This window comes from Strix aluco, chromosome 15, assembly GCF_031877795.1.
Source record: "Strix aluco isolate bStrAlu1 chromosome 15, bStrAlu1.hap1, whole genome shotgun sequence".
Taxonomy (NCBI): Eukaryota; Metazoa; Chordata; class Aves; order Strigiformes; family Strigidae; genus Strix; species Strix aluco.
In genome coordinates this window covers 4,536,372-4,563,485 of record NC_133945.1, presented here as the reverse complement: position 1 = coordinate 4,563,485, position 27,114 = coordinate 4,536,372, and the positions used below count along the sequence as shown (strand labels likewise).

The window sequence follows — 27,114 nt, the reverse complement described above, 5'->3', positions numbered from 1 at the left end:
CCGGGTCCTCCTCGCAGGGACGGCGGAGCCGGGCACGGGGCCTCAGCGCCCACCACGCCGCGCCCCTACAGGGTCCGACCCCCCTCAGCGCCAGCTGAGCCGCTGCCGCCATCTTGCCCCCCACCCCGCCGCCGCGCGAGGGCTGTCGGGACGGAGTGGCCCCGGCAGCGGGGATTGGCCCGCCGTTGTCACGTGGCTCGGGCCTGCCGTCAGGGCTCCGTTCCTCCGAGGCGTGACCGCGGCGGCGGCGGCGATTGGACGCGCGGAGCGTGGCTTCAGCGCGAGGGCAGCGCCCCCCGCACGTGACCTGGGAGCGGGGCTCGGAGTCGGCCCGGGAGTCCGGCGGCGGCGGCCGCGTCCCGCAGCGGCGGCGGTGAGCGCGGGGCGGCCCTGCCCCCTCCCCTGCCCCCGCCCCCGACCGGCCCCGCCGCCGCCTCCGCCCGGCCAGCGGCGCCCCGCGCTCCCCGCTCGGCACCAGGGCCCCGCTCCCCCTCAGCCCCGCGGCCGGGGCTTTCTCCGGCGGAGCAGCCCCCCCCGGGCCCCGCTCAGCTCCCCGCGGGTGCCGGGGCTGGGGTCGCTCTCCCAGGGACGGGGGTGTCGGTGCAGCGGGAGAGCTGCGGGCCGGAGCGGAGCCCTGGCCCGGGGCGGTGCAGCCCAGGCCGCCGTTTGTGCCCGGGGCTGCTGGGCCCTGTCCCAGCAAGTCTGGTGGGGTCGTTTGGTTTCCTCGAGAGCTGCGTTTCCTTCAGCCCTGGGAAATGGAGCGGTGTGGTGTGAAGGCAGAGACCTGGGGGGGGAGAGAAGTGACAACATGGGGGCTGCCAACGTTGGAGGGAATTCTGCTTCGAGGATTGACTTCTTTCTTTCTCTTTAATGATTGCAGCAAGCGCTAGCAGCACAAGCCTTTGTCATTTCTCAACAAAACTTCAGAATTAAATGAGTTGTTCCACTGCCAACGTCCTCAGTTATCCTTAACCAGCCAGTGAAATCCGTATCTGTGCAGCTGGGGCAGACCTTTTCCGATGCAATGGGAACTATGCCATGAGAACTGGTAAGACTTGGCCATAGCCATGACAGAGCCCCACAGGGTTTCGTTCACCACTCTCCACGGTCCACTGAGCAGCAGCTTCTTGAAAAGGTCTCGGAAAGATGATGGAGAGCAGCCCCAGGACTCTGAACCGGCTGCGACAGCTGTTCGCATCACACTTACTCTCTTTGAGCCGGATCACAAACGTTGTCCAGAATTTTTCTACCCAGATCTTCTGAAGAGTTCTCGAGGGAAAGTAAAAGGTGGTTCTTCAGGAGACAAGGTAAGCGTCCTCATGGCCTGTGGGGAGCCTAGGTCGTATCTGAAGATCTCAAAGGCTTTTTTTCAGTATTGCTGTTTTCATGCTGCGTTGAGAGTTGGTTGTGTGTTAGCTGTGAGGTGCTGAGAGGTGGCAGGAGGGTGGTCAGGCATCGCGCAGGCAGGAGAGCCGCCATCCAGGCAGGGGTTCTTGTGGTCAGGCCATGCTGTCTCACTCCTTTGCCTTGGCTGGAATTTCCCGTTGGAAGGGTGATGTGTTGGTGGCAGAGTGCGGGGCGTAATGCTTGTTTAGTTTGCAATTGCTTGATGTAAAGTGAGTTTTGGTACCTGGCTTGCTCGCAGCTATGAGGAGCTGTCTTCCAAAGAGCGTCAAAGCAAGAGATGTTTCTCCAGCATGTGGCTGTATCTTTTCTTGGGACCCTGCTCTACTTCCACCTTAGTGCTTGGCATCTCTTTCTGTGTGGTGGCTGTGGTGCTTTTAGGTGTTGCCTGACAATTGTGTTGGCTTGTTGAAAGCCATTTCTCAGGATAAGAGGGCACGCAAACTTCTGTAGCATCTGAACGTTGTGTTATGGGGGTTCTGTGAAAAGAAAGCTGACTGGATTCTACTTGTTTGTACTGTTGCTCTTCCGAACTGCTTAGCTGTCGGTTGATGGTTCATGCTGCTTGGGTTTTTTTTTTTTCTTTTTTGAGAGTTGAGAGAAGCAGAGACAGGTACAGAAGTAGCTGAGAGAGCACCCAATGCCTAGAGACACTCTCAGAATCATAGCATGGTTTGGTTTGGAGGGGATTTAAGGGTTATCTAGTCCCACCCCCCTGCAAATGTTTGGCTGGGGAGAGCATTCACTGGACCCCTGAATTTTAAATCAGACCATGACAGAATGGTTTGGGTTGCAAGAGACCTTAAAGATCATCTAGTCCCAACCCCCCTGCCATGCGCAGGGACACCTTCCACTAGCCCAGGTTGCTCAAAGCCCCGTCCAACCTGGCCTTGAACCCTTCCAGGAAGGGGGCAGCCACAGCTTCTCTGGGCAACAGAGTCAAGAATTTCATCCTTCTATCTAATCTAAATCTGCCCTCTTTCAGTTTAAAACCATTACCCCTCATCCTATCCATACACCCCTGAGTCCCTCCCCCCTTTCCTGTAGCCCCTTTAAGCACTGGGAGGCTGCTCTAAGGTCTCCCCGGAGCCTTCTCTTCTCCAGCTGAACCCCCCCAACTCTCTCAGCCTGTCCTCACAGGGGAGGTGCTCCAGCCCCTGAGCATCTTCGTGGCCTCCTCTGGACCCGCTCGAGCAGGTCTATGTCCTTCTGATGTTGGTGCCCCCAGAGCTGGACCCAGCACTGCAGGGGGGTCTCAGGAGAGCAGAGCAGAGGGGGAGAATCCCCTCCCTCGACCTGCTGCCCACACTGCTGTGGATGCAGCCCAGCACACGGTTGGCTTTCTGGGCTGTGAGTGCATGTTGCTGGCTCATGTCCATCCACTAACACCCCCAAGTCCTTCTCCTTGGGGCTGCTCTCAATCCCCTCCTCGCCCAGCCTGGATTTGTGCTTGGGATTGCCCCGACCCATGGGCAGGACCTTGCCCTTGGCCTTGTTGAACTCCATGAGGTTTGCATGTCCCACCTCTCCAGCCTGTCCAGGTCTCTCTGGATGGCACATCCCTTCCCTCCAGCGTGTTGACTGCACCACACAGCTCGGTGTCATTGTTGAACTTGCTGAGGTGCCTCGATCCCACTGTCCATGTCATTGATGAAGATATTACAGAGTGCTGTACTAAATACTGTACTAAAGTTGATTTGTCTGAGTTTCTGCCTGGATGCTCTAGTTGTGAGTGGTTTAATGCATGGGGTTTTGGTGGCAATGTGACAGGATTGATTCTGATGTTTTTGTCTCTTTTATTTCAACAGAAGAAAGACCCTGCTGATCCCTTTAATGATGATGAAAAGGAAAGGCATAAAGTGGAGGCTCTTGCTAGGAAGTTTGAAGAAAAATATGTATGTTTTTCTTCTTTCTATTATGTTATCCCTTGGACTGAGTAATGCTGTTCAGCTCGGAACCAGTAGTATTTAATGGTCATTGGCTCTTATGTTCCTGTTCTCCTGCAGTCCTTTATCTTGGCTGGAATGTGCTGTTTTCTGTGTCCATTCCTGTCTCAGGGCTGTGGTCCACAAAAGTAGTTCAGATTAGTTCTTAAATCAGATGAAAGTCTGATTAAAGTGAATGACGTTCTCACTTGTAGTGGCAAATAACTTACTGCAATTTATAAAATTTAATTTTCTTAAGCAAAAATTAATTTCTAGGCCTTGTCGCTGTGGCATGATGTAATCTGTCAAGTCTCCAAGTACGGTGCTCTGGTGAGTCTGCTGCCCTTAGGACACTACTGCGCTGGGTAGCGTGAGAGATGCAGCTCTGTCTTCCCCATTTCCTTTCAGTTCTTCCTCTCGCTTCTCTTCTGTAGATGGCAATAAAACTATGTTCTGTTTTACAACCGGCACTTTTGGATAGCGAGTTGCTGTATTGTCTTGTGATACAAATTTGATGTATGGGTCACCCTAATGCACTGCGTGTAGGTTTGATGCATGTAGTACTGAGTTTGTACTGACTGTGTAGTAGCTATGGAAGAACAGTCATCTCTGCACTGGCAGAAATGTTGAAGGGGGTGCAGATGCAATTCAACATAAAGTCTGCTGGCACAAAGTCAGCCTGTCTGGCAGGTCAGCGTTCTGTTACATTTGGCTGCACCATTTCTGGTTCTGTATGACAAGGCCTAAAACTGCATTTCCATATCCTGAGATTACAGTATGATGGGAGTTAATGCTGGTTTGGTTCTGCTGCTGCTAGAAGCAAAAATGATCTCATACCCTTTTCTGTACTGGAGCCAATGTCAGTGTCCTGTGTCGGGGCTGTCCCCGTGGTAACTGGAAAAGAAAGATGAACACCCTGTCAATCTTTTACTGCTTAGGGTGGCAAGAGACGTAGAAAGGACCGTATTCAGGACTTGATTGACATGGGGTATGGCTACGATGAATCTGACTCCTTCATCGATAACTCTGAAGCTGTGAGTACGGGGCGGGTGTGAGGGTGGGTAAAGGCAGCTGCCTGCGGGGGCTGAGCTGGCGCCGGGGGAGACCCTGCACTGGGTGCAGGCCAGGAGTGTGCCGGGGCTGGGGATCGAGAGGTCCTGGGGCAAGCGTGTGGCAGGAGGTGGCTGGTTAGCAGGTGTCCACAGCCCCGGCTGTTCTTGGGGGAGCACAAACCCGCTGCATTCTCCAAGCGGCTCAGCTACGGAACAAAGGAACAAAGCTTACGGTGCCAACAGATTGTTCTCTGTTATTTCCAGTACGATGAGCTTGTTCCAGCTTCTCTTACTACAAAGTATGGAGGGTTTTACATCAACTCAGGAACGCTGCAGTTTCGGCAAGCATCTGAATCTGAAGATGACTATGTTAAAGAGAAAAAGAAGAAGTGTCCCAAGGTCAGCAGCCCGCTTTCTCTTCTTTCCTCTGTTATATCTCGGAGGGTTTGTTGCACGAAAAGTGTGTTGACATTCGAAGCAGAGCGAGATCTGTGAACTGGTGTGGACAGAATAGGGATGAGCACTTGAAATCCCATTCTGCCCCTGTACTTGATAGTAAAACGCAGCATGTCTGCCATGGATGGCTCTGGTGGGGCTGCCTGGTTCCTAGAGGAGAGGTGGCAGCAGCCGCTTGTCACCCTGAAAAGTCTCTTGGCATTATGGGGATGGAGGAACGAGCGCTTCTCTTTGGTGGGCACGTCTGTGGAAGAGAGCCCTGTTTTCATAACGCCGACACGAGGCGGCTGGAAGGGGAAGCAGCAGGAGCACTTGGCATCCCTTCCCCTTTATTGGTGGGATTGTCTCTAGCGTAAAAGCCGGGTGTGCTGTGAAATGTTGAAGACAGTGTGTGCCAGAAGCACGGTGAGAGATGTCTGGGGCTTGGGTGAATGTGCGGTGGGGAAGGAGCTGTTCTCCACTTCTTGGGAGAGGCCCCAAAGTGGCTCTGGGGTTGCAGGTAGCGTTGCAGGAGAGGCTTTGATTGTGACTTGCTTTTAACCCTCTTCAGAAGCGGAAATTGAAAGATGGAGGTGAAAAAATGAAGAAGAAGAAGAAAGATGATTCTTACGACAAGGAAAAGAAATCCAAAAAGTCCAAGTTTCCAAAAGCTGGGTAAGGAGGAGGAGGAGGGGATGCTTGCTGCTCGACATCTTGCTTCAGGGTTGCAGGTGGCATTTATTATGCTGCAGTAGTAGCTGTTGCAGTGTGGGGTGGCTTGAGTGCGTGCTGCATCAACAGCAGCAGGTAAAACCCCGCTGCTGCCAAAGTGGGAGAAAAAAGGCAGCTGACGATCAGGGAAGGAGCAGAGCCCCGCAGCAAGAGCAAAGAGGGGCACAGCCAGCTGCAGAGTTGGTGTTCCTTGGAGCTCTGTTCAGGCACTGATGGTAGGAACAGAGACTGGAGAGCCTGAAGAGAAGGATACCGAGTATTGGAATAACGTTGCGGGAGGAAAGGCAGGCAGGAAGGGCATGAACTGGAGCTGTATGTGTGTCAGGCTGGCAGGGAGGAAGAGGTTAGCAGGCCACGGCCGTCCAGAGCAGAAAGGCAAGTTGTATGTTGCTGCTGTCACTGGGTAATCTTTTGTGCTCCTGACCAAAGTATTTCTTGGATGAGTGTGCAGCTTTTTTTTATAGCTTCTCTCCTTTTGGGCTGTAAACCTGAGTGGTTATTCTTGTTCTGAGTCTTCTTGTTCTGTTGGTCTGTCCTTGCATTGGTCTGCCTGGCGCCTCTGTTTCAATGTCAGTATCTGTTGCTTTTGACTCTTTTCCTACATTTTCCTACTAGTTTTTTCTTTCTTCCTGTAACTGTTTTTTGGGATTTCATTTTCCCTGCATGGATCTGCTTCTTGGCAACACAAACCCACATGTCTGACATGGTACCATCAGTGTATGATTCCTTTGTAGCGAGGAAGGAAAAAGAATTTGCTCTCCTGGTTTTAATAGTCAGAAAACATCAGTCTGCTGTCACGCTAACTCTCTCTTGCTTCAGTGCCTCTGCACTGGTTGTTTGTGCATTTCCCAATCTTTCTTGCTGGAATAATGCATGTAGCTAAATAAGAGCATAGCTCAGTGGAGACGGTTTAAGCTCCATCACCTCTCTGCAGTGAGGAAGGACAGCCTCCTCTTCTCCAAGCTGAACAAGCAGCGGGATCTTAAGACCTTAAGAGACCGTAGAGTATTTTCCCTGGTGTAAGTGGTTAAGGGGCTCAGGCTTTCCAGGGGGTTGGTGCATATGGCTGAAGTAAACTGGGATGAAGGTATCTTCCTCTCTTCCCCTTAATTCACTTGTTTACAGCTTTACAGCGTTAAATGCAAGTAAGGAGAAGAAGAAGAAGAAGTACTCTGGTGCTCTTAGTGTCAAGGAGATGCTGAAGAAGTTTCAGAAGGAGAAGGATGCTCAGAAGAAAAAAGATGAGGAGCAGAAAGTGGCGACTCCTTCACCGGCAGAACCGGCAGCCCCGAGGGAGGCAGAGGGGATGCCTGACCCTTTGCTCTCGCTCTTCGGCCATGCCAGCGATAACGACCTGCTTCAGGCAGCGACAGCTATGGACTCATTAACGGACCTAGAGCTGGAGCGGCTCCTCAGTGAATCCCCAGAAGGGAGCCCCTTTCCTGATGTGGAGGATGGGAGCGATCCGATGGGGATGGGCTTGGAGCAGGAGTTCAAGCAGCCGCCGTCCCTCCCGGAAGGCCTGCCCGCCCCTTTGGAGAAACGCATCAAAGAACTGGCTCAGGTATGGCTGTTCGTTGCGGGGCAGTAGGATTGTGTGGCTGCTGGAGGGGGGACAGCTCTGCGGGGTTTGTGTAGCTTAATCCCGAGAACGAGGACGCTCCAGTGGGGGATTTTTGCAGTGCCACGTGTCAGCCAGTTTTCTCTTGTGGCCAATCACTTTCTTGAATGCCCAGATGGCAGGTAGTGTGAAAGTCTTTGCCCTTCTTTTCTACTGAATATAACACCCGTCAGTGTGGCTTCTTTACCTCTCTTGGCAAAGTATGGACCTGATGCAAGAGATAATTTCTGAAGTCAATTTAACATGAATGAATTTAAAATGTGAACTAATGAGGCTGAAGGACAAATTCGACTGTAATATTTTTAATGTCCTGTGATGGCCAGGACAGCATCTGTGAAGTGGTGTGCAGTGTTCTCTGTGTAAAATAAGTGGGTGCAGCTGGAAAGCATTACCTGTTCTGTAGGGTGAGAAGGTGTGAAAAGCCCTGTACATGGGCCTTGAGGATTTGTTAGAACCTTTTCCCATGTCACACGCAGGCAGATGCCTTCACTGAGGCATGGGTACAATTTGGCATCTCCCACGGTGGAGCTGCATCACTGGCAACTTGGGTTCTTTACCCATCTTTAACATCTCAGTGTTGGGGTACTGTTTAGGGAGTGGAATATATTAATTTCTAGAAGGGTCATCCCACATCTTTTCAGCAGTAGCTCTTCCTGCAGCTGGACTCCTGTAGGACTCGCCCATCTTCTCCAAAATGTTGTGATGTGTTTTGGGAAGCGCTGCTCTGGAGAAGCGGGAAAGGCACTGGGTGCTGCTCAGGGATCCCTCTCCTGGCATGTCGAAGAAGTGCGCTTTCAGAGTTGCTGTGGGGCTTCTGTGGTGTGAGGGCTGTCACCATCAGCCTGTCAACAAATGCTGAGATATTTTGTTCCTGCTACTAGTGTTGTTTTTAAACATTGATTTTAAGTCGTAAACAGTGCCCTTAGACCTCTGCGGTGGTGTGTGTTCTGCCTGCTGGGGCACATGAATTTAGTGTAGCTGTTACTTAAGCATCTCTTACTTAATTAACTCCTGTTACTAAGGGTAGGCTTCTGTTAAGGATAACTGTGTTCTGCTGAGAAATTTTAAGTGTGTATAGTGATGGTGAGCAGATGGGAGAGAAGGAGGAATTGAAGAAAGTATTGCCACAGCTGATAAAAATAATGGGTTCTTCATGGATGTTTCTATTTGCTATTCAGGCTGTTAACAGAAAACACTGAAACAGCTGTTTCTGAACTATAACTGAGTTAAAGGAAAATATTACAGAGGTTCCCATGATACCAAGTTAATTGTTATGTTGCTGTAAGATAGTGTACTAGCAGACTACCCACAGATTTTCCTGCTTAGATTTTCCTGCTGCTGTGTCTCTTGTTGCTGGACTGTGTATGTTAAGAAAAGAAACCAAGGAGGAGAAATACAAGATTTAACAAACTGAAGCCTTTTGGTCAGTTAGGATTTTGGGACATGAACTCTGCTGCAGGTGGGAATGAAGAGGTGCTGCACCTCTGTCTGGGAGCCAGGTCTCCTCCATCCCAGCAGTCGGAACATCTTCTGAGTTAAATGGAGCCTCCAGGCATTTCATCTTCTATTTGAACTGATTTAACTTTAACCCTTTCCTTCCTAAAAGAATTCTCCTGTTGAGGAGCCTCTTTAGCATTAAGCCTTCTCCTTTGATAGCAGCAGCTGTCTATGACCTGCTGCTGACAGGGAGGAATGTACACCTTCTGGGCATAAATTAATGGCTTACCAGCCTCAGCCTCGGAGTGTGAAATCAGGGGATTTCAAAATCATGCCCTTGTCTCCTAGTCTCCTTTTCCATGCAAGGCATCACTAACTTGATACGGTGCCTTGCGGTGAATTCGTTTTGTTTACATCCCCACTCAGAAGAGACTGAAAGCTCTTGGCAGTTTTCTACTATCATCTCATTCATCTCTTGGAATTATTTTCCCAGTGGACATATTTTTCATGGGTGTGATTTCTGGGCAGTGCTGTGTGTGCTGCAGTCATAGCTCAGGAAGCTTCCTGAACAGGATTTTTTTTTTTTTTTTTTTTTTAAGTTTCCATGGTGTTGATTGGAAATAACATATCCCCTCTGACTGCTACTCTTTCTGTTGATTTCTTGGCTTAGTATTGAGATTGATCTTGAAAGCCTGGTGATAAGTATCCTGGACCCTCATTAAACATGACTCGGACGATCTTTCCTGTTCAGGGACAAGCTCTCTGATCATATTACTCAACCTAACAGCTCTAATGTGAAGTTAAAACCATGCCCTAGAACTGTCCCTTCTCCCCACGGGAAGTATGCCAAAGAAGCCAGTCACCACCAAGCCATCTCCTTTGCCCCATTAAATGGGGGAATGTTCACTCCAGCGTAGTAACTCCACGCACTCAACTCCAGTGCATCTGGACAGGAGAATCCAGAATGGGAAGGTCTGTGGGCAGGACATGGTCTTACCAGTTCAGATGGCAGAGTTGTGCTTGAACTGAGGAGGAGTAGGAGGAGAGGACACAATCTCTCTTCTGTCTGTAGATTGCGGCAGCTTTTAGCCCATCAACAGCAGGTAGCTGGCGCAGAGTTTGGTGGAAGAATAAAACTGTGCCTTGTTTTATGTTATTTCTGAAGTGGTGTAAAAACACTTGATTGCTTGTGCCTGTCTGTATCTGTGAACTGATGATGACTTGTGTTATTTGCTGATTTCCAGGCTGCCAGAGCTGCAGAGGGAGAAGGCAAACAGAGATTCTTCACTCAGGATATCAACAACATCATATTGGAGTAAGTGCCGCCAGGAGAGAAGAGGGGGAAAGGAGAATATTAGAGCATTTTTGGTAAATTCAGGAGCAGGTTTAGCAGGAGTTGTGGGGGTGTCCTTATACAGGTCCTCCATGCAGAACATGCCTAGGATAACATGAAAGTCCCCTAGAAATGGCTTTCAGTTGAAATATGATGTATAACTGCGGTAGCAAAATGTTGGAGGGGATGTGTCCAGGCCTCCTGTTCTCATGATGATGCTTGATATCTGTGTGCTTAAATTTGGTCACTTGACCTGTGATTGCAGCCTGGTACAAGATCAGTAATCTCTCCCTGTCAGAGATGTCAGACATGTTCTTTGCTATTTAAGTTGTATGCTGTATGGAATATTTTATAACTGGGATAAGGCTGCTGTGGTCAACTGGTTTCTGTGCAAACTGGAGGAAGTCCATTACTGCTCTGTGTTTTCGATTATGGAATGCCAGTGTTGCTTCACTCAGCTGTTGATGATAATGGCTTCATTCTTCTTCAAGTGCCTGGAGAAGGCTGATGAATGCACACAGCTTTGTGATCATGGCAGTGTAACAATACTTACGCAGAGGCTTTAATTTCATTAAGGTTTATCAAGGCATTTGAAGGGAATTGCCAAAGGGAAATTTAGGAGTCTGTTTCCCTCTGGTTTCCAGTGGTGATTACCACCTTTCAGCATTCCAGTGCTGACTGCACAAACAGTCCTAATCTGTTGTCAAATGGATAACTTTAACCACATTCAGAAGAGATTTAGATAGATTTGTATGACTGCTATAGAATCAGTTAGGGGTTTTTACACTTACTGACACTGAGAAGTGGCTTAAAAAAATAGTCTAAGTTATATATAACTGTGTAGATGGGTTTGACACACACTGAACTCTGTAACCCACTCGCTTGAAAGTAAGTTCAAGCCCAAGGGATAAAGTTTGTTTCTATATTATCCTGAGTTGGACTGCCATGGTATCTGACATAAGCAGTGTGTACCTCTCATTTCATTGCCTGACACCCCTGCACTTCAGCTGCCAGGAAGAACTGCAGAATAAAGGAGACTGCTGACATCCTTCTGTTCCTTTTCCAGATGCTCTGAAGCTAGATTAAAAGGCATAGCTTGGGATAAAGGGCTTGAGTCTGTTGATTCTACAATCTAAGGAGCCGTCATGTAGTTTGGCTTGTACTTTGTCCCTCTCTCCCTGCCTCCAGCCCCCCAGGTTGCCTCAGAGTCACATTTATGTTGCTTAGAGATCCCCTGCCCGGTCCCTGGTCAACGCTGTGTTTGTCTTGTTCTTCAGCATAGAGCTGCAGACGCGGGAGCTGAACAGCCAGATCCGCTCAGGGGTGTATGCCCACCTGGCTGCTTTCTTCCCGTGCAGTAAGGACACTCTGGTCAAGCGTGCCCGTAAGCTTTATCTCTACGAGCAGGTGAGTGAGTTGGCAGCAGAGCCCTGTCTCGTGTGTCCGTAACCCCTGAGCTGCAGAGCACAGTTGTTGTCTGCGTGACGTGGTGGTGTCCTCTGCTCAGCCTGGTTCAGGCAGCACATCTGGTGGTGCAGCTTCGGCACTGGCAAGGTCTGACCTGCCAGACTGGGGTGTCTCGGCTGGAACAGGCCGTGTGGAACCTGAGTCTGTTCTGTGGTTGCTCCAGGGTGGCCGATTGAAGGAACCTCTGCAGAAGCTGAAGGAAGCCATTGGAAGGGCCATGCCAGAGCAGTTGGCCAAGTACCAGGAGGAATTCCAAGCCCATACTCAGGCCAAGTTTGCCAAGTAAGCTCCTCGTTTGCTCATTGTGCATCTGTAGCTCTTCTCAGCAGGCTCCCTGTGACCTGTAGGCTGCTCTCGTGAAGTTTACCACCTATTTTTGTTCTGTAGTAAAAAATTGCTGATGGGCATTAATTGGCCTAATTAAACTGCGTGCATTCTTTGTGCTATCTGTGGTGATGCTAACTACAGACAGCATCACTGGTGGGACTTGGCTGAAGTGTTTCACTTCTGTGCGGGTGTGTCTTTAAGAACATGGCAGTCTGAGAACATTAAGGCTGAATTAGTCCTGTGGTCTCTATTACACAAGATTGGGAGATTTCCTACCTTGAGCACTTAGCTCAGCTTGCCCCCTAGGCAAGAAATTTTAGGCCCTATTCCCATGCGTGTATTCTCATTGACTGTTTAGACCTCTGAACAGTGTTGTTCAGAGATACTTAATCCTGTCCTTGAATCTGCAGGACAATGACCTCCACATTATCACTGTCTCCATTTTAGGATGCTGGAAGAGGAAAAGGACAAAGATCAGCGAGATCGAGTTTGTTCTGATGATGAGGAGGATGAAGAAAAAGGAGGGAAGCGTGTCATGGGACCGCGAAAGAAATTTCAATGGAATGATGAAATCAGGTTTGCATAATTTAGATATTAAGTGAACCTGTGACTTGTTTTGTTCTATGCAGTTGCAAGTGAAGCATTTTGGTATCTGTACCTTGTTTTTGGAGCAGCGCTGATCATCTGCCTCGTTGGAGGTTTGTGGCAGACTGTGCTGTTTATGGAAGCCACTATTGCATTTATAAAATCTCACCCTTATACCACATTGCAAAATTAAGCTGATTTCAGGCACAGGCCAACTCTGAGGAAGTGCTGAGAAGACGGACAGATCTTTGGGAAAAGACGGATCTCAGCTGATTTGCTGAAATCCTACAGACTAGACTCTTCCCAAGACCAGATTCTGGTTGTGAAAGCAGTTACAGCTAATGGGGTTTGCTGCCCCTGGCACCCAGGGGTCTGACAAGGAACAGAGTGCTGGGTGAAGGGGAGAGTGGCAAAGGGTAGAATGAGAGTCAATCCTGCTGTCGTCTCCATCTTATTCTGTAACAAATTGGGGTGCTGCTCCGTAGATGACTGATTCATTCAGAACAGAGGAAGCTTCATTTCCTGCCTTCTCATGGCCTCTCGGCATGAAGGTCTGCGGAGAGGTTCAGGTCTGCGGTTGTTGATGACGCCTGTAATCTGTCACTGGTTTTCTACCTCTGCTGTTTCAGGAGGTTAAAATGGGAAGGGGTAGCAAGGCTTTTCTCCCCTGGCGCATCGGTGTGCGTGCACACAGTGAGTGAGGAACGTGCCTTTCCCTTCCTCTTTCTTGCGGAGGCAGTGCAGGGTCGGTTTTGTTGGCAGGGTGTTGTGCAGAGCCAGGCGTGTCTTGGCGTATTTATCCAGCCCTGGCTAGAGAGAATGACCTCCAACTGGGAAAGTGAATCTGCGTAACTGTATTTGAAATCTTCCTGTTCTTCAGGGAGCTGCTTTGCCACTTGGTGAAGATTAAGTTGGATGGTTATGACCTTGACAAGAATAAGGCTCAGTCTCTAGAGGATTATGTGAAGACCTTCCTAGATGGCGAGGTGAAGCCCCTTTGGCCGAAAGGCTGGATGCAGGCCAGGTGAGCAAGAATCGAGTTGTACTCCAAGGATTCCTTGTCCTGAGGGACCTCGGAAGGTCACTAGTCCTACCCCTGCTCCAAGAATGGCTAGCTTCAAAGTTAGATCAGAGCGCTCAGGGCCTTGTCCTGTGGAGTTTTGGAAATCTCCAAGGATGGAGATTACCACAGCATCTCTGGGCCCCTGTTCTGGTACTTAATCACTCTTCATTAAGTCTTTTCTCCTTATTTTCAATCAGAATTCCCCTTGCTGCACTGAACTGAATATTCCCTCTTTTTGCTTTTTACTGTGCACTTTTGAGAAAGGTCTGGCTCCATCTTCTTCGTGGCTCCCCGCCCCCCGCCCCCACTCTTTGTGTAGTGGAAGAGTGCTGTTAGATCCCTCCTTGGTCTTCTGATTTTCCAGCCTAAGCAAACCCAGTTCCCTCAACCTCTCCTTGTCTATCATGTGTCCCTGTTCCTCAGCCATCATAGTGGCTCTGGACTGTCTCCAGTTTGTCAACATCTCTCTTGTATTGTGGGGACCCTGAAACTGGATGCTGTATCCAGATGTGACCTCATAAGTGCTAAATAGAGGGGAGTAAGCACTTGAACTGCTGGCTGTGCTCTTGCTAATACCTGCCAGTATATAGTTAACTCTCAGCAGTGCAACCTTGCAGCAGCAGCTCACGTTCAACTTGTCCGCCAGGCCCCACAGGTCCTTTTCTGCAAGGCTGCTACGTAGCCAGTTGGCACCCAGCCTGCATTGCTGCGTGGGATTATTCCATCCCAGCTGCAGGACTTTGCATTTGTCTTTGTTGAGCTTCGCAAGGTTTGTGTTGGCCCCTTTCTCCAGCTCCCTGTGAATGGCAGCCCTGCCCTCCAACATATTCTCCCCCTTCCCCCCGTTTTCACGTCACCCTCAAACTTATTGAGAGTGCAGGCCGTGCTGCCCTCCAGGTTGTAAATGACACTGTTGACTAGTCTTGGCCCTTGTATTGACCTCTGATGGATGCCACTGGCAGTGACAATTTACAAGGTGGAACTGGGACTGAGGTGAGGCTGCCTGCCTATGGTTTCCTGAATCTGTATTACCGAGGATCACTTTGTAATCTGTCTCATGAAGAATACATTTTTCAGACACTTTGGGAAGTCTTCCCTAAAGAGTTCCCCAAAGAAAGCAAAGTGGAAAGTTTTAGGGGCTTATGGACTTGCACAAGACACATCAGAGAGTCAGCAGAGTAAGTAGGAATTTGGTGTGGTTTTCTTTACCCTATCTGGTGTCTTCACTGCTGTTTCCTGCTCTTTCACGCCCTCCATCATCCATGCCATTGAGCTGGCAATTGCAGAGCGCCATACGAATTGCAGAGTCATTCTACCGAGACTGTCATCAGCTTCTGGCCTGCTTTGTTTTGCTCAATAGTTTTAAAGAAAGGACAACTGTACAGTCTTACTGCTGGAATCTCTATCTCTTTGCATTTAAAGAGCTGGGCAGCGCTGTCGTCTTCTCTCTGCTGAATTTGCTTTTTGGGTTTCATGGGGGATAAAGGAAAAAGTAGGTACTAGTTCTTAAGAGCACTTAAGTATGAGTAGCACTTTACAGATCCGTTTGGAAAGGTTCACGGCCGTTTATTGCAGCTGCATGTGCACATGAAGCAGTAGTGTGCATGGTTGTAGTGTGTTGTTGGCATTAGGAGGTGGGTGCAGATTCCTTAGTTAATGAAGACATTGCCAGCTTGAGGGTCTTAGCTTGCCAAGTTTTAAAAACTCTTTTCATTGAATAAAAGGAAATTAAAATATTTTGCCCCTAGTTTGTAGGTGAAACTGTTTTTAAGCATACAGGTATTCACCTAAGACTCACTGCCTTCCAACGAAGTTAACTGCAGAATTAACTGAATAAAAATGGTTTTCCTGGTTGCTTTCCAGTGGCTCGAGGACAGTGGTTTCTCCTGCAGGGACTTGAGGGAGTTGGAATTGATGATCTTTATGGGTCCCTTCCAGCTCGTGATATCCTATGACTTTGTGGTTTAACAACAGAGAGTAGACTGACAGCCGCACAGAAGGGGAAGGGAGGGATTGGCAACACTAGGAGAATTGTAAACAGTTTTATGGACTGATCAGCTTGATTCACTGTCATCGTGATCACAGACGTTCATCTTTAAGAGGAACTCAAAGATGGACAGAGTAACAACTTTCTGTATGAGTTCAGAGAGGCCCTGCCATGATCCTGTTTTCTCAGTTAGCACTAAAAGGCTATTAACATAATATAGGGTTAAAATAAGCCTGCTTTTTAACAGAAAAGGGATGACAAAAGTCTTTGTCAAGCTGTTAATAGCAGATGGGAAGCATATTCCATATGCCAGTACTGAAGGTGTATTTATAAGCTTCTCACCCTGACATCTAAGGTGGCAGGTGAGTGGCAGCTGTTTTAGGTGGAATAGTGTTTGTGTGAGATTCTGGTTTACTTCGCCTCAGTAGTAAAGGGGTTTGGATGAAGCTCTGTTTATTGGTTGTGGTTAGTTAATTGTTACAGAAATGGTTGTGCTGACTTAAGAAGTCACCTCAGCTGTTTGCTAGGGATGCGAAGGCAACAGAGACACGCAACGTGCGAAGGCTTTTCATCCATATTGCTGTATTTGAGGCAGGGGAAGGTAACCTCTCTCCCTTGAAGTTGGTGAAGAGTTGTTGTATGATCTGCCAGCTCTTGGATGAGCTGTAGCGGCAGTAACGCCCAGCTTGAATAATCATACTGCCTCTCCAGTTGGCTGTTGGCTTTTTAAGCTGGCAGAGCTTTTTCCTTAGTTTTTGTCCAACAACTGCCTTAATGGCCTTTCCAGCGCCTACAAGCATAGCTCCCCAGAGAGGGAATTGTGTGGGGGAGTTCAGAAGGATTTTCCTGGAAAAAAGGATGAATATTTGTTTGCTCTCTGTGGTTTTAATTTCACTAAGTCCCCTGCTGTACTGTGCAGCTCTGTCTCCAGTGATCCCAGCTGCTCTACTGGGTCTTGCTGGATATCACTTCTCATTGCTCTCTTCCCTTCTTAGGACACTGTTTAAGGAGAGCAGGCGTGTACATGGACACCTCACATCAGTCCTGTGAGTATCGTGCAGCATTCATTTGGAGTGATAACTGGTGAACTCCGTTCCCCGGGGCCTGGGTGGATCACGCAGGAGCACCTGAGCTTGGCTCCCATCAGATAGTTTGGCGCTGCTTCATTTGGGGAGTTCTAGGGAGAGTAGTTGTTTCTGCGTGACATTTCCCAACAACAGCCTTCCTGAGGTGCTTTACAGTAAGCTCAAAGATAAGAACTTTGAAGCCAGGTTGCCTCCTGGCCTTGTTCAAGAGTCTGGAGTCAGGCCTCTGTGCTAGTCCCGGGGAGGCAGATCAAGGTAAAATGGAGTGTGATGCCAGCACTGTGATTATTGCTACCTGTTCAGTCGGTCCTTACCGGATTCTGGATTCCCTCTTTCTTGTTGCCTGGTTAAAGGAGGGGTACAGTGAGCTCAAGCTAGTGAAGATAGGTGCAACAGGCTTGTGGGTGGCAAACTGAGACAGCCATCGGAATCCAGCTGGGCAGGTGCTTTAATGCCAAAGGGTCTCATGGATCTTGCTGGCAGTCTAGAACAGATGATGATACGGACTTAGGCTGATGTCTGTTTGACAGACGGTCCTGTTCTTGGCACTGGATGAGCAAGGGGAAGTGTGAGAAAGAGTATGAAATAGAGTGTAGAGTCATCCTTCCCTCAGCCATACCGTTCCAGCAGTTCAGGGATGTCTTGTACCAGAGATTGCATCTGACCAGACCAAATGATCTATTTTCCGTGAATTTGGCAGATGCTTTTGCATCCTTGATGTCTTCTGGGAACCTAAATGAAATGTGTAACTTTTCTCCAAAGCAGTCTCTGTATCAGTTCCTCTCTGGGTTTTGCTATAGTTAGGTCAGCAGTGGGTTCCTGTAGTAGCTCCTAGCCCTGCAGCCGGTGCAGGATGTGTCTGTTGAGTGCTTTCACTGCTCTGCTACCATTTCAAGACTCTGCTCCGCTCCCTAATTCATTCCCCTGTGTGGGAGTCGGGGCTTCCTAGAGCAGCAACCAAATGTCACACGGTTTTGGATCCTAGCAACCTGAGATGCTGCCTCTGTTCCCTCGGTTCTTTGCAAAAGACTCAGTGGATCATCTTTAACAGGGCCCAAGTGTGCTCCCTAATTGGATGCTTCCCTGGGGGCATTCAGTGAGCCATGTTTCTTTTGTCTCCCTCAAAACAGGGCGAAGAAGAAAGTTATAGCTCCTGCTAAGGTGAAAGTGAAGGTGAGTTCTTTGTTTTCTGATTCTCATGGTTGACATATACCAGGGTCAGGTGACTGCAATCTTAAATCCTGTGTTTGAGCCTTGTATCTATACATTAGGTACAAGGAAGTTGTACTGTGAAATAGCTCTAGTTGGTATTGGGCTTGAAAAAACAGCTAGAACAGCAGCTAAAATTGTTGGGAGGGAGGTGGTGGGGTGGCAGGCACAGAACATGCTTATTGTGCCTCTTATCCCCAAATTTGGAACTTTCCCCTTGCTCTTCAGCAGTGAACCCTGCTTCTGTTCTGACTCTGCCTTCTCTTGTGATTTTGTTCCAGGAATCTTCCTGCAAGCCAGATAAAAAGATGTCGGTTTCTGTTCCTTCAATGCCCTCAAGCAGCACCTTAACTCTGTCTTCAGAGCCCCAGGGAGGAGCTCTGGGCATCAGTGCCCAAACCAGAGAACTCTTGTCCCTTGGGACAGCCCAAGCAGCCAGCAGCACTGGCACTCCTGCTACCTTCATGGATGACTCCTTGGATGAGGACTTAATTCATAATCCCACTTCCTCCCTCGAAGCAGTTTCCAAGGAACTGGCTGTGCTGAACAGCAGAGCAGGAGGGAGCCCTGACTTTACTCTTCCCGGAGCTCCAAAAGCTCCACCAGAGAAGATCCCAACTCTTGCATCCTCAGAGGAGAAGAGGACATTTCCAAAGTCCAACCCTTCCCCTACATCATCCTCTGGTTCCCTCCAGTCTCCTCTAAATTTCCTGGCTGAGCAGGCCCTGGCATTGGGCCAGTCCTCTCAAGACAAAAAGACAGAGAACTCGAATTACAAAGAACTTTCCTGCCAAGCCTCCCCCAGCAAAATCATTCCTGACGCACACCAGACTAAACAGAAACACCACAGCCTGGTCCGGCCAAGCCACGGGCCTCAGACCTCCACCCCAGTGCCGGGTTCTCAGGTGAAGGTCTTTCACTCAGGCAGCCAGCTACAGAAAACCTTCACCTCCCCGGCTCCGTTTGTCAAACTGCAGAATCCCAAGTCCTCCTCCCCACTGCCCCAGCGCTCCCTCCTCCAGCAGGTCAAGTCATCAACCAAAGCTCAGAGCTTCCATTCCTCTGCATCACCAGGCAGCACCCAAAACTCCAGCAGCTCCCACAAGAGCCCAGGCTCATCCTCATCATCTCTCAGCTACACAGGAAAGCACTCAAGTGGCTCTAGCTCTTCAGGACAATCTTACAAATCGCCCTTTGTTTCTGGTTCCCTCTCCAAGCACGGGGCTTCTTCCAGCAGCTCCTCATCTGGAGCTTCTGCAAACCAGAGCTGCTCTTCTGGGAGCTTGCTGCCCAGTGTGCAGACCCCTTCCTCGGGCCAGGCCTCCAGCCGCCCCTCGTCAAGCTCCTCAGTGAAGAAGACGCCTGTTTCGCAGAAGCTGACTCTGGTGGCACCTCCTGGAGGTTCAAATGGAGATTCTAGTGGGGGCACTCAAGGGGTGGCCAAATTGCTGACCTCCTCCTTAAAGCCAGCTGTTGTTAGCAGCACTGCATCTTCTACCTCTGTGCCGGTAAGCAGGGATGTGCTGGCCCAGCCTAAAGCCAGGAGACCGCGTGGCATTGTGTCAAGCCATCTCCTAACTTGCTCAGACCTGCCGTAAAGCGATGACTTCCAAAGAATGTCCTGAAATTCTTGAATGACTGGCTGGATTGTGGCTGCTTAGGCTAGGAAGTCTTGGCCTTTGTCATGGGCTTGCACTCCAGAATTTAAGCTTTCATTTTCAGCTTAAAATAACAGCTAAGCAAAATACTGGGGTACCTTCCAGACTGCAATTTTGGCATAGGCTGTGTAATGTTTCTGCCCTGACTTTGCAAGTTATGGGGACAGTAGGGCTCCCATTTGGGTCAGGAGGAAGTGCAGTAAGGCAAGTTATCACGAGAACTAAAAATCATTGCATAAACTAAAATTATAGTGACCAATTTGTTATTAATTAGGTCTGCAAAATTGGCCTTCCTTAAATTATCACAAGTAATTTTGGTATTATTGCCACTTTTTTCACGACTGACTTTTAGGATAAATAACCTTTGGTACTGGGCTATGAACTCAAAATGCCTGCTCAGCTTTCTTTGATGGTTATCTCCGTCCGCTTTCTGTGGCTCCCTGGTTACTCTCATAAGCCGCTGAAGCAATGTTTGGACTCAAGCTCACTATGGGATTCAGGGTCTGAGTTCATTGGGATATAATGTCTCATGAAGGACTCCTGGGTTACCTATACAGACTTGTGTTATTCAGCCATTGTATTTAATGGTATAAGCGCCTTAATTTTCATCTGTAGCAAACAAGTAATTGTTCCTAACACTGTTGTACTGCTTTGCTGTTGGCTGCTTATACCTGACTTCTTTTGTGGCACGTGGAAAGAGCAGGGCAATTAAATGAGTATATTTAAATGGGCCTGAAAGTCACGTACTGCTCAGCTCGTGTACCTTGTCCGTTACTGAGATGGAGAGCTGAGGAGCATTCCCCAGTGGTGGGGGATCTCAAATCCATGGGAGAGATCTCAAATAACTTTCTTGGGTGCAGGGGTGCACCAAACCTTGGTGCCTTGAGCTGTCAGCAGCTGCCAAAAGTGAGTAGGAAGTATCCTCCCTGAAACTCGCATCCTCTGCCTAATGGAGGCACAGTTCCAGAGTAAGGAAACAACAGAGTGAACTCCAGTGCAGTCACATTTAGAAGAGTGTAGCGTCCAGCAGCGGGGTTGCCAGTGTCCTGGTGTTGTGGTTGAAACCCACCCAGCAGCCAAACACCACGCAGCTGCTTGCTCCTACCCCCATCTGGGGGATGGGGAGAGAATTGGAGGGAAACAGGTAAGGAGACTTGTAGGTTGAGATAAAACCAAATTAATAATTGAAATTAAACCCCAAAAATAATAATAGAAAAGACAAACGAGTAATGCACAATGCAGTTGCTTACCACTTGCCGACTGATGCCCAGCCCATTCCTGGCTAGCGATCCCAGAGAAAAGAAGATCCCAAAATTGCAATCCTGGAAGTGAGAGGGTGAGCTTCCCGGCCAACCCTCATGTATATACTGAACATGACATTATATGATGTGGAATATTCCACTGGTCAATTGGGTTTGGTGCTCTGGCTCTTCTCCCTCCCAGCTTCTTGTGCACCTGTGCACTAGCAGGCCATGGGAGGTTGAAAAGTCCTTGATTTTTTAGCAACAACTAAAACCATCAGTACGTTATCAACATTCTTCTTGTATCAAATCCCATACCGAATCCAAAACACAGCACTATTCTAGCTACTAAGAAGAAAAATGAACTCTTACCCCAGCTGAAACCAGGACACCTGGGCACCTCCACATGGCCTCAGGAGTTGGCAGCTCTTGGGCCCTGGCTGTGAGGGTGCTTCTTGCAAGGAGGACTTCATGATTGCTCCATGTTTTGCAGTTCTTTAAGTATAAATGATGCTATGCCTTGGTTTTCCCACTGCTGACTGACCTTTTCTCTTGCTTTTCAGAAAGGAACTAGTGGAGCTGTGCTGCTAACGAGTTCTTCCTCCTTAAGTGTACTGGCTCCATCCTACAAGTCCAGCAATCCAAAGCTGCCAGCTGCCCTGAGCTCCACCCCGTTAGGTATTATCTCTCCTATTCATTCCTTCCCTCTTCATGTCATCTCCTTCAGTTCAGACTCCTCCCCAAAAGCAGGAGTATCAAAGGATGCAATAGTTACGGGACCTGCTCCAGGAACTTTCCACCATGGCCTTGGCCACAGTGAGTATCCTCCCGGTCACGCATGTGTGTGTTACTTGTGCCTCTGCTGTCGGTGACAACAACGCCAGTGCTCTGCTGTGTTAACCCGTTGCAGACCAACTCATCTCTCTTGCTGTTGCTTCATGCTGTAGTTCATGCATTTATATCTCCAGCAGTTGCATTTGGAGAACCTTGGGCACATCCCTGTAGCCAGCCCAAAAGTCCCAATAGCTGGAAGCTGAGCTATAGGCTAACTGCTGCAGCTTCTCTGCTCATTTCTGTCTTCGATGTATATTTGTTCCTTTTTTTTCCCCTCTCCTTTCTTTGTTTTTCTCTCTAGGTCTTCTAGCTGGCTTGCACTCCAGCCCCCACCATGCAGCGCCACTCCCACATTCTGCCCTGTCCACTCATTTACCGCAAAGTTTGCCAGGTAACTTGTCAGACGGTCGTGTTTGTCCTCTGCCTCGTGAGTCATCCTGTATCTCAGCAGATACTTCCTCTAGGGGTGAAAGCAAAGTGGTTGTCCACGTTGTCTGACCGGCGCAGCGGTTGCTAAAGCCCGCGGCCTCCCCGAGGTACAGAGTGAGGCGTAGCGTGTCCTTGGCTGTTTAGTTAGCCAGGGCAAACTTGTGCGTTTGTGGAATGATGAGCCCTCGGTGCTTATAGCAAGTGTTGGTTCCTGGAGGTACTCAGCTTTGCTGCTTGCGTCATGGTGAAGAATTATCCTGCCAGGATTAAAGCTGTGCATGTTTATGCACAGTCTGCCAGGACTGCCCAGGAATGAATATTCTGGCTCTGTGGAGTTTTGTTACTGGTGACCTATATAAAATGTGTCAGACCAGAATGTCTTGCGTCTGTGCACTGAGCTAATTGCCTGCATCTCCTTCGTGACAAGTTTGTAGTGTAAATGGAGACTGCTTTACTTGGTGTTGACAACGTGATGATTTTGCAGTTAAGCCTGTTCCTGCCCCAGTTTGATGCCTGCAGAAGCAATGCATAAAACAAGAGATTTCCAAAGAACACCTTCTCTGTTTGTAAATGAAGTCCTGCCTGGTGGGCTGTGAGTGTGTGTAAATATGTAGCACTGTGGAGGAAGGAGAGAAGTAAGGGGGATCCATGCAGCATTCAGAAAATTGAAATGCAAGGCCAGCAGATTGGGCTTTATCTGCTCCAGGGAGTCACTTATCCCATTGGTAATTGCTATTTCTGCTTTCTTGAACAAGTGTCCTTTAGCAGTTCAGTACCACTGTCTTAGTACCTGCTCCTGTTGTGATTGTCTCACTGGGCAGTACGAGCCTGATTTAGGAGTGGATGTGCATAATACTGTGGCACTAAGGCCATCAGATGTGTGGATAACCTGCTGGAGTTAATGTGGCCTCCTGTAGCAGTCGTGGGGTAAAATGCCCTCGACTGCTGAGCACAGAGCTTGTTTGCTGAAGAAAGAAGAGAGTGCTGTGCACTGGTGAAGATTCAAAGAATTTCTTGTCTTTGCTTCTTTTGCTGAAGTTTGTCTGAGGCGGGTTGTTAGGTCTCTCCAGTGCGGTGGAGCAGGAGGTGGTACGAGCAGCCACCACTGGTGTGACAGACCCTTCCTTCCTGTTTGTCAGTGCACAGTTACTGGAGAGTGAGATGTTTGATTTTGGTTTGAACATGGGGTATGAAGTGTAATCTGTGTCACTGAGGAGTTCTCTGTCCTGTTATTTGAGGGAATTTAGAGTGGTTACTTCACTGTTGCTTATAAAGCTTATAACTGTTTTGATGAACTGCTGCTCTTAAGCAGGACATAGTGCCAGAAGCTGCGAGTAGACAAAAGGTGACTAGGAATAAGTGAGGAAAAACTGACCACTGAGACAGCTTTGGCCAGGACCCGCTTTCTCACTTGGTGTTTTCACGCAGAGTTTGGAGATTGAGCTTAGTGCTGTCATCTCTGGGAACATTATCAATTGTGGTGCTTTGTAGAAGAACACAGATATTTAAGTGACCACTGTAATCTTAAAATGTATTCATTTTTTTTTTGTGGCATAAGCTATGGTTGGCTGTATAAGCAGATGGCCACAGCCGCCTTGCTCTGTCTGAAAGCTGCGAGGACTCTGGTGTGTTGGGAGGTTGCTACAAATGCAAGGAAATGTTGATGTCTTAAATGAAAATGCTTACGCTGGCATTCATCAAAAAGCGTTTGAGCAAGGAGCGTCCAGTGCTTGCTTGTGTGTTGTCACTGCTACGTGTGCTGGTGGAGGTGCCTGTGTGCTGGTGCTGTGGCGAAGGCTCTGACTGCTCGCTTTAGAAGTGTGACATGCTGGGACTGAGCTCTTGCATGGAAGGAACCGTCCTTGGCCTGGAGAAGAAGCTGTTGCTGCGCTGCTCAGTGCCACTGCTGCTTGACTGCACATCTCAGTACACCCATTTGTTCATTGCAGTCTGATGGTAGTTTTAATTGCTCCTGGAAAACTTCTGCTTCCTTAAACTTCCTTCCTTTTTCTCTCTTCAGTGCATTTCTCTTTTCCCTCCATGTCTGTTCCTTTCTGTTCCTCCAGTGATTAGATTCCTATGATTCCTGTTGCTATCAGTCAGCACCTAATGCCTTCATTAACAATGGCAAAGGTGTTCTAATGGTGTTATTTCAAACCACCTTTAAATGCAAGGCAGCCAGTAGCATGTATTTCTAGTTTCCGAGATGGGAGACATGGTAGGGTGGCTTCTGGAGAAGGGCAGAGCCTAGCCAGTCAACCAGCAATCTGAATCCATGCTGTGGTGCTTTTGCTGGGAGGCCACAGGAGACCCTCAGTGCTTCCCGTGTCCCTTACTCAGGTGCAGAGGCAAGGCTGCTCCCACTTGTGAGATGTCTCCAAGCACGTCCTCGCACCCCCTGACTCCTTGGTGCTGGAAGGGAAAAGTAGGTCTTTCTGTGCAGAGAGATCTGGCTGCCCCAGCTGCACGCAGCTCCGTGGAGCTGATGCCGAACCCCCTTCCCACTTGGTTTTATTTTCTTTCAGATGCTTCTCAGCTTCACGGCAAAGGGTCCAATGCACAGCAGCGCAAGTTGTGACGTCTGCAAGGAGGGGAGCTAGAGCACGCATAGGATAAACCCAAGAGGAACAGGTCATGAACTTTGGATACCGGCTGTGTCTTTTTTTTTTTTTTCTTCTTTTTTTTTTTCTTTTTTCCTCACGACAACTGGAGAGACTGAACCACAACAAGGAACTCATTGGTGCGTTTGTTCAGAGGCTTTCAGAGCTAAGCCCCACACAAAGGGCCACCTTGAGCCATGCCCTAATGAAAGAAGCATTTTGTAGCACTGTTTTATTGCTGCTGCCCTTCACGCATTCCCTGGCACTGGCAGGAGCTAGAACTCGCAGGGAGATGCGGGTGGCTTGGCTTTCTTGCAGTGGATTCCCACCCACCTGTGTCTGTATCTGCCAAGTACCTCCAAGTCCAGTTACCTCCTTGGTCTCCCAGTGGAGGGTATGAAAGGTGCTTCTTTCTTCTGCTTTGGATTTACTTGGATAATTCTAGAACTGCCAGTGCTTTCTGAAGACATTTGACTAACTTTTCAATTGTACTATATAACTGTGCTACAGTTAATTGGAGGACTTAACATTTCCTGTGTGGTGAATCTAACGAACCACCTGATGTTCCCCTCTGGAGGAGAAGGAAGACTCCTTAGAGAGACACTTTTAGATGCAGTCATTGACTTTGAGAAGTCTACTTCTTTTGGGTTTTGGATTTTTTTTTTTCCTCCAAAGGGATGCTTTTTTGGTGTTCAGTTTTATCCTCATTACCATCGAATGCATTGGATTGAATGGGATACTTCTCGGCATGTCACATGTATAGGAAGACATAATTCCAGTGCCTTTTATGGTGGAGCAAGAATGGACTAGTGACACACATTTCAGCCCTATTTTGTGTGCTCCTCGACCCTTTTTTAATCATTCTGTATTTAAAATGTATTCTGTTTTATTTAATAGAGCTTTTTATGGTTGCACATCAAAAAAAAGCTGCACTGTTTGGACTTCAATGGTGTCTTGGTGACTGCAAACACAGTACCAAATCCAGCAAGAGCACCAGTTCTTATCCGAGTTTGTGCAAGTGGGTTCCAGACCCTCCCCTAAAGCCATTCTTTCCTAGGGTCGTCAGTTATGATCTCTTTGGTGGGCAGAGGGAATAATCTAGATAACCAAGGTCACTATTTGTCAGATGAATTCCAGAGAATACTATTGCTCTTCTTGATGATTTCTGCACTAGGATCATGTGCTTGTCACAGCTGCAGGAATGGGGACCCTCTAGAATCGGGGTGTGTCCTTTTAATTTTTTAACTCTTAGACCTAAATACTTCCCCTGAGCACACCCTTTCTATCTGTGCATAGCTAAGGGCAGGCTGTGGTCCCAATTGAGCTTCATGGGTTTTGATTTTCTGCTCTTCTCCCAGTCTGCCTTTTCTCAGGCCCCCACAGCCACATCTGAATCGTGCAGTAGTAGTGCTGATCTGCATAGGCTTTACTGGTATTTCAAGGAAAAGCTCGCAGCCTTCCTTCTTGAGCTTTGGAGAAGGATGCTGACACTGAGTATACCAGCAAATATCTGCTTTAGTTTTCCCCATTTTTGGTAAGATCCAAGATGGACTGTTTTCAATTTGAGCTGATACGTAGTTTCCCAAGACCAGTGCATTGTTTGTATTTTTAAAAAAAAAAGCAGCTCAGATTTAAAATTTGTTTACAGAAAATACCTAGGTTGTAGCAAAAGAGCCAAAGACAGAACTTGTGTTATTAAAACTAAGCACAGCAGTTATTGATGGACTCTTGAGCAGTGGATGTCGCATGGTTCCCGTTGAAGGCCTAATCCTGAGAGGTACTTTGCCCCTTCAACTTCCCATGGTAGCTGAAAGAGCGTTCAAACACCTGGCAGGATAGGGACTCAGCGAGTGACTCGAGGTACTGGTTCTACTCCCTCTCTTTGCTTTCACTTGAATGCTTCTGCTGGGAAGCACCCGTGTGCGTGGCCAGAGCAGAATGCCCTCCTTCTAGGAATTTAGCGAAGCCTCTTGCCTCAGGGAAATGTTTATTTGGTGGAAATTCTGTGGGATATTTTTTTTCTTTACATGCTATAATGAATGAGTGAATGGTATGGAGCAGAGTCGCAGCAAGGCAGAACCACGCAGAGATCCGACACCTGATGGGGAGCCAGGAGTCTGGCATCTCTGCCTTGGCTAGGCAACTTGCAACGCTGTTGTGACGGTGTGGGGAGGCGAGGCTCCCGTGGCACTTCCTTAGTATGGCAGTTCCTTTCGGGTGTAAGAGCTGCGGTTTACTATTATATTTTTTTTTTTTTGTGTGTGTTGGGACTGTCTTGCTGAAGATGGTGGGGGTGGTATGAAAACTGTTAATCTTGTACAGAACAACCGAATAAATTGTTTCAAAGTTTCCAAAATGCTTTTTTCCATCTCCTTACCTCTAGTTTCATGACTTTGTTTTCAAGAATTCAAGCTTGGATGATCATCTCTTGATCATCTGTTTCTTGAAGGAGTAATGAATTATTTACTCTTTTAACTAAACTTACGTGGTAAGTAAATCACAACTCTGTTTCTAGCCATTGTGGTGGTAGAATTGCATATTCTCATTCAGTGTGCTCCTGCTGATGCTTGAAGTTGACATCTGCTGGAAAGAACATGGGGTTCAGACCCTGGGGCAACGGTGTGATCCTGCGTGATCCTTTCATTCACAAAGGTAAAATAATGGTGTTAATCCCCAAAGCCGGTATGGAT

General features: G+C 48.3%; 1 protein-coding gene across 8 annotated transcripts; it reads left to right on the top strand.

Annotated features, from left to right (window-relative positions):
• Positions 1 to 296: 296 nt before the first annotated feature.
• UBN1 (ubinuclein 1) lies at positions 297 to 26,780 on the top strand. 8 transcript variants are annotated; one of them, XM_074840479.1, is made up of 19 exons: positions 297 to 373; positions 881 to 1,307; positions 3,213 to 3,299; positions 3,606 to 3,659; positions 4,268 to 4,363; positions 4,646 to 4,780; positions 5,388 to 5,491; positions 6,674 to 7,112; positions 9,851 to 9,921; positions 11,217 to 11,346; positions 11,570 to 11,688; positions 12,181 to 12,309; positions 13,199 to 13,342; positions 16,364 to 16,414; positions 17,584 to 17,626; positions 17,944 to 19,170; positions 21,125 to 21,377; positions 21,697 to 21,786; positions 24,350 to 26,780. In XM_074840479.1, exons 2-19 carry the CDS (start codon positions 1,068 to 1,070, stop codon positions 24,400 to 24,402), a joined length of 3,465 nt encoding a protein of 1,154 aa, XP_074696580.1. In that variant the 5' UTR covers positions 297 to 373; positions 881 to 1,067; the 3' UTR covers positions 24,403 to 26,780. The 8 variants fall into 8 exon arrangements, with proteins under 8 accessions (XP_074696580.1, XP_074696583.1, XP_074696586.1 ...); XM_074840482.1 differs by lacking the exon at positions 3,606 to 3,659; XM_074840485.1 differs by lacking the exon at positions 13,199 to 13,342.
• Positions 26,781 to 27,114: the final 334 nt, after the last annotated feature.

Coding starts and splice junctions, on each gene's coding strand:
- UBN1 (XM_074840479.1), top strand. CDS start 1,068: ATGACAGAGCCCCACAGGGTTTCGTTCACCACTCTCCACGGTCCACTG. Junction 3,660..4,267: donor TCTCCAAGTACGGTGCTCTG/GTGAGTCTGCTG, acceptor TTTACTGCTTAG/GGTGGCAAGAGACGTAGAAA. Junction 13,343..16,363: donor AAAGGCTGGATGCAGGCCAG/GTGAGCAAGAAT, acceptor TTCCCTTCTTAG/GACACTGTTTAAGGAGAGCA.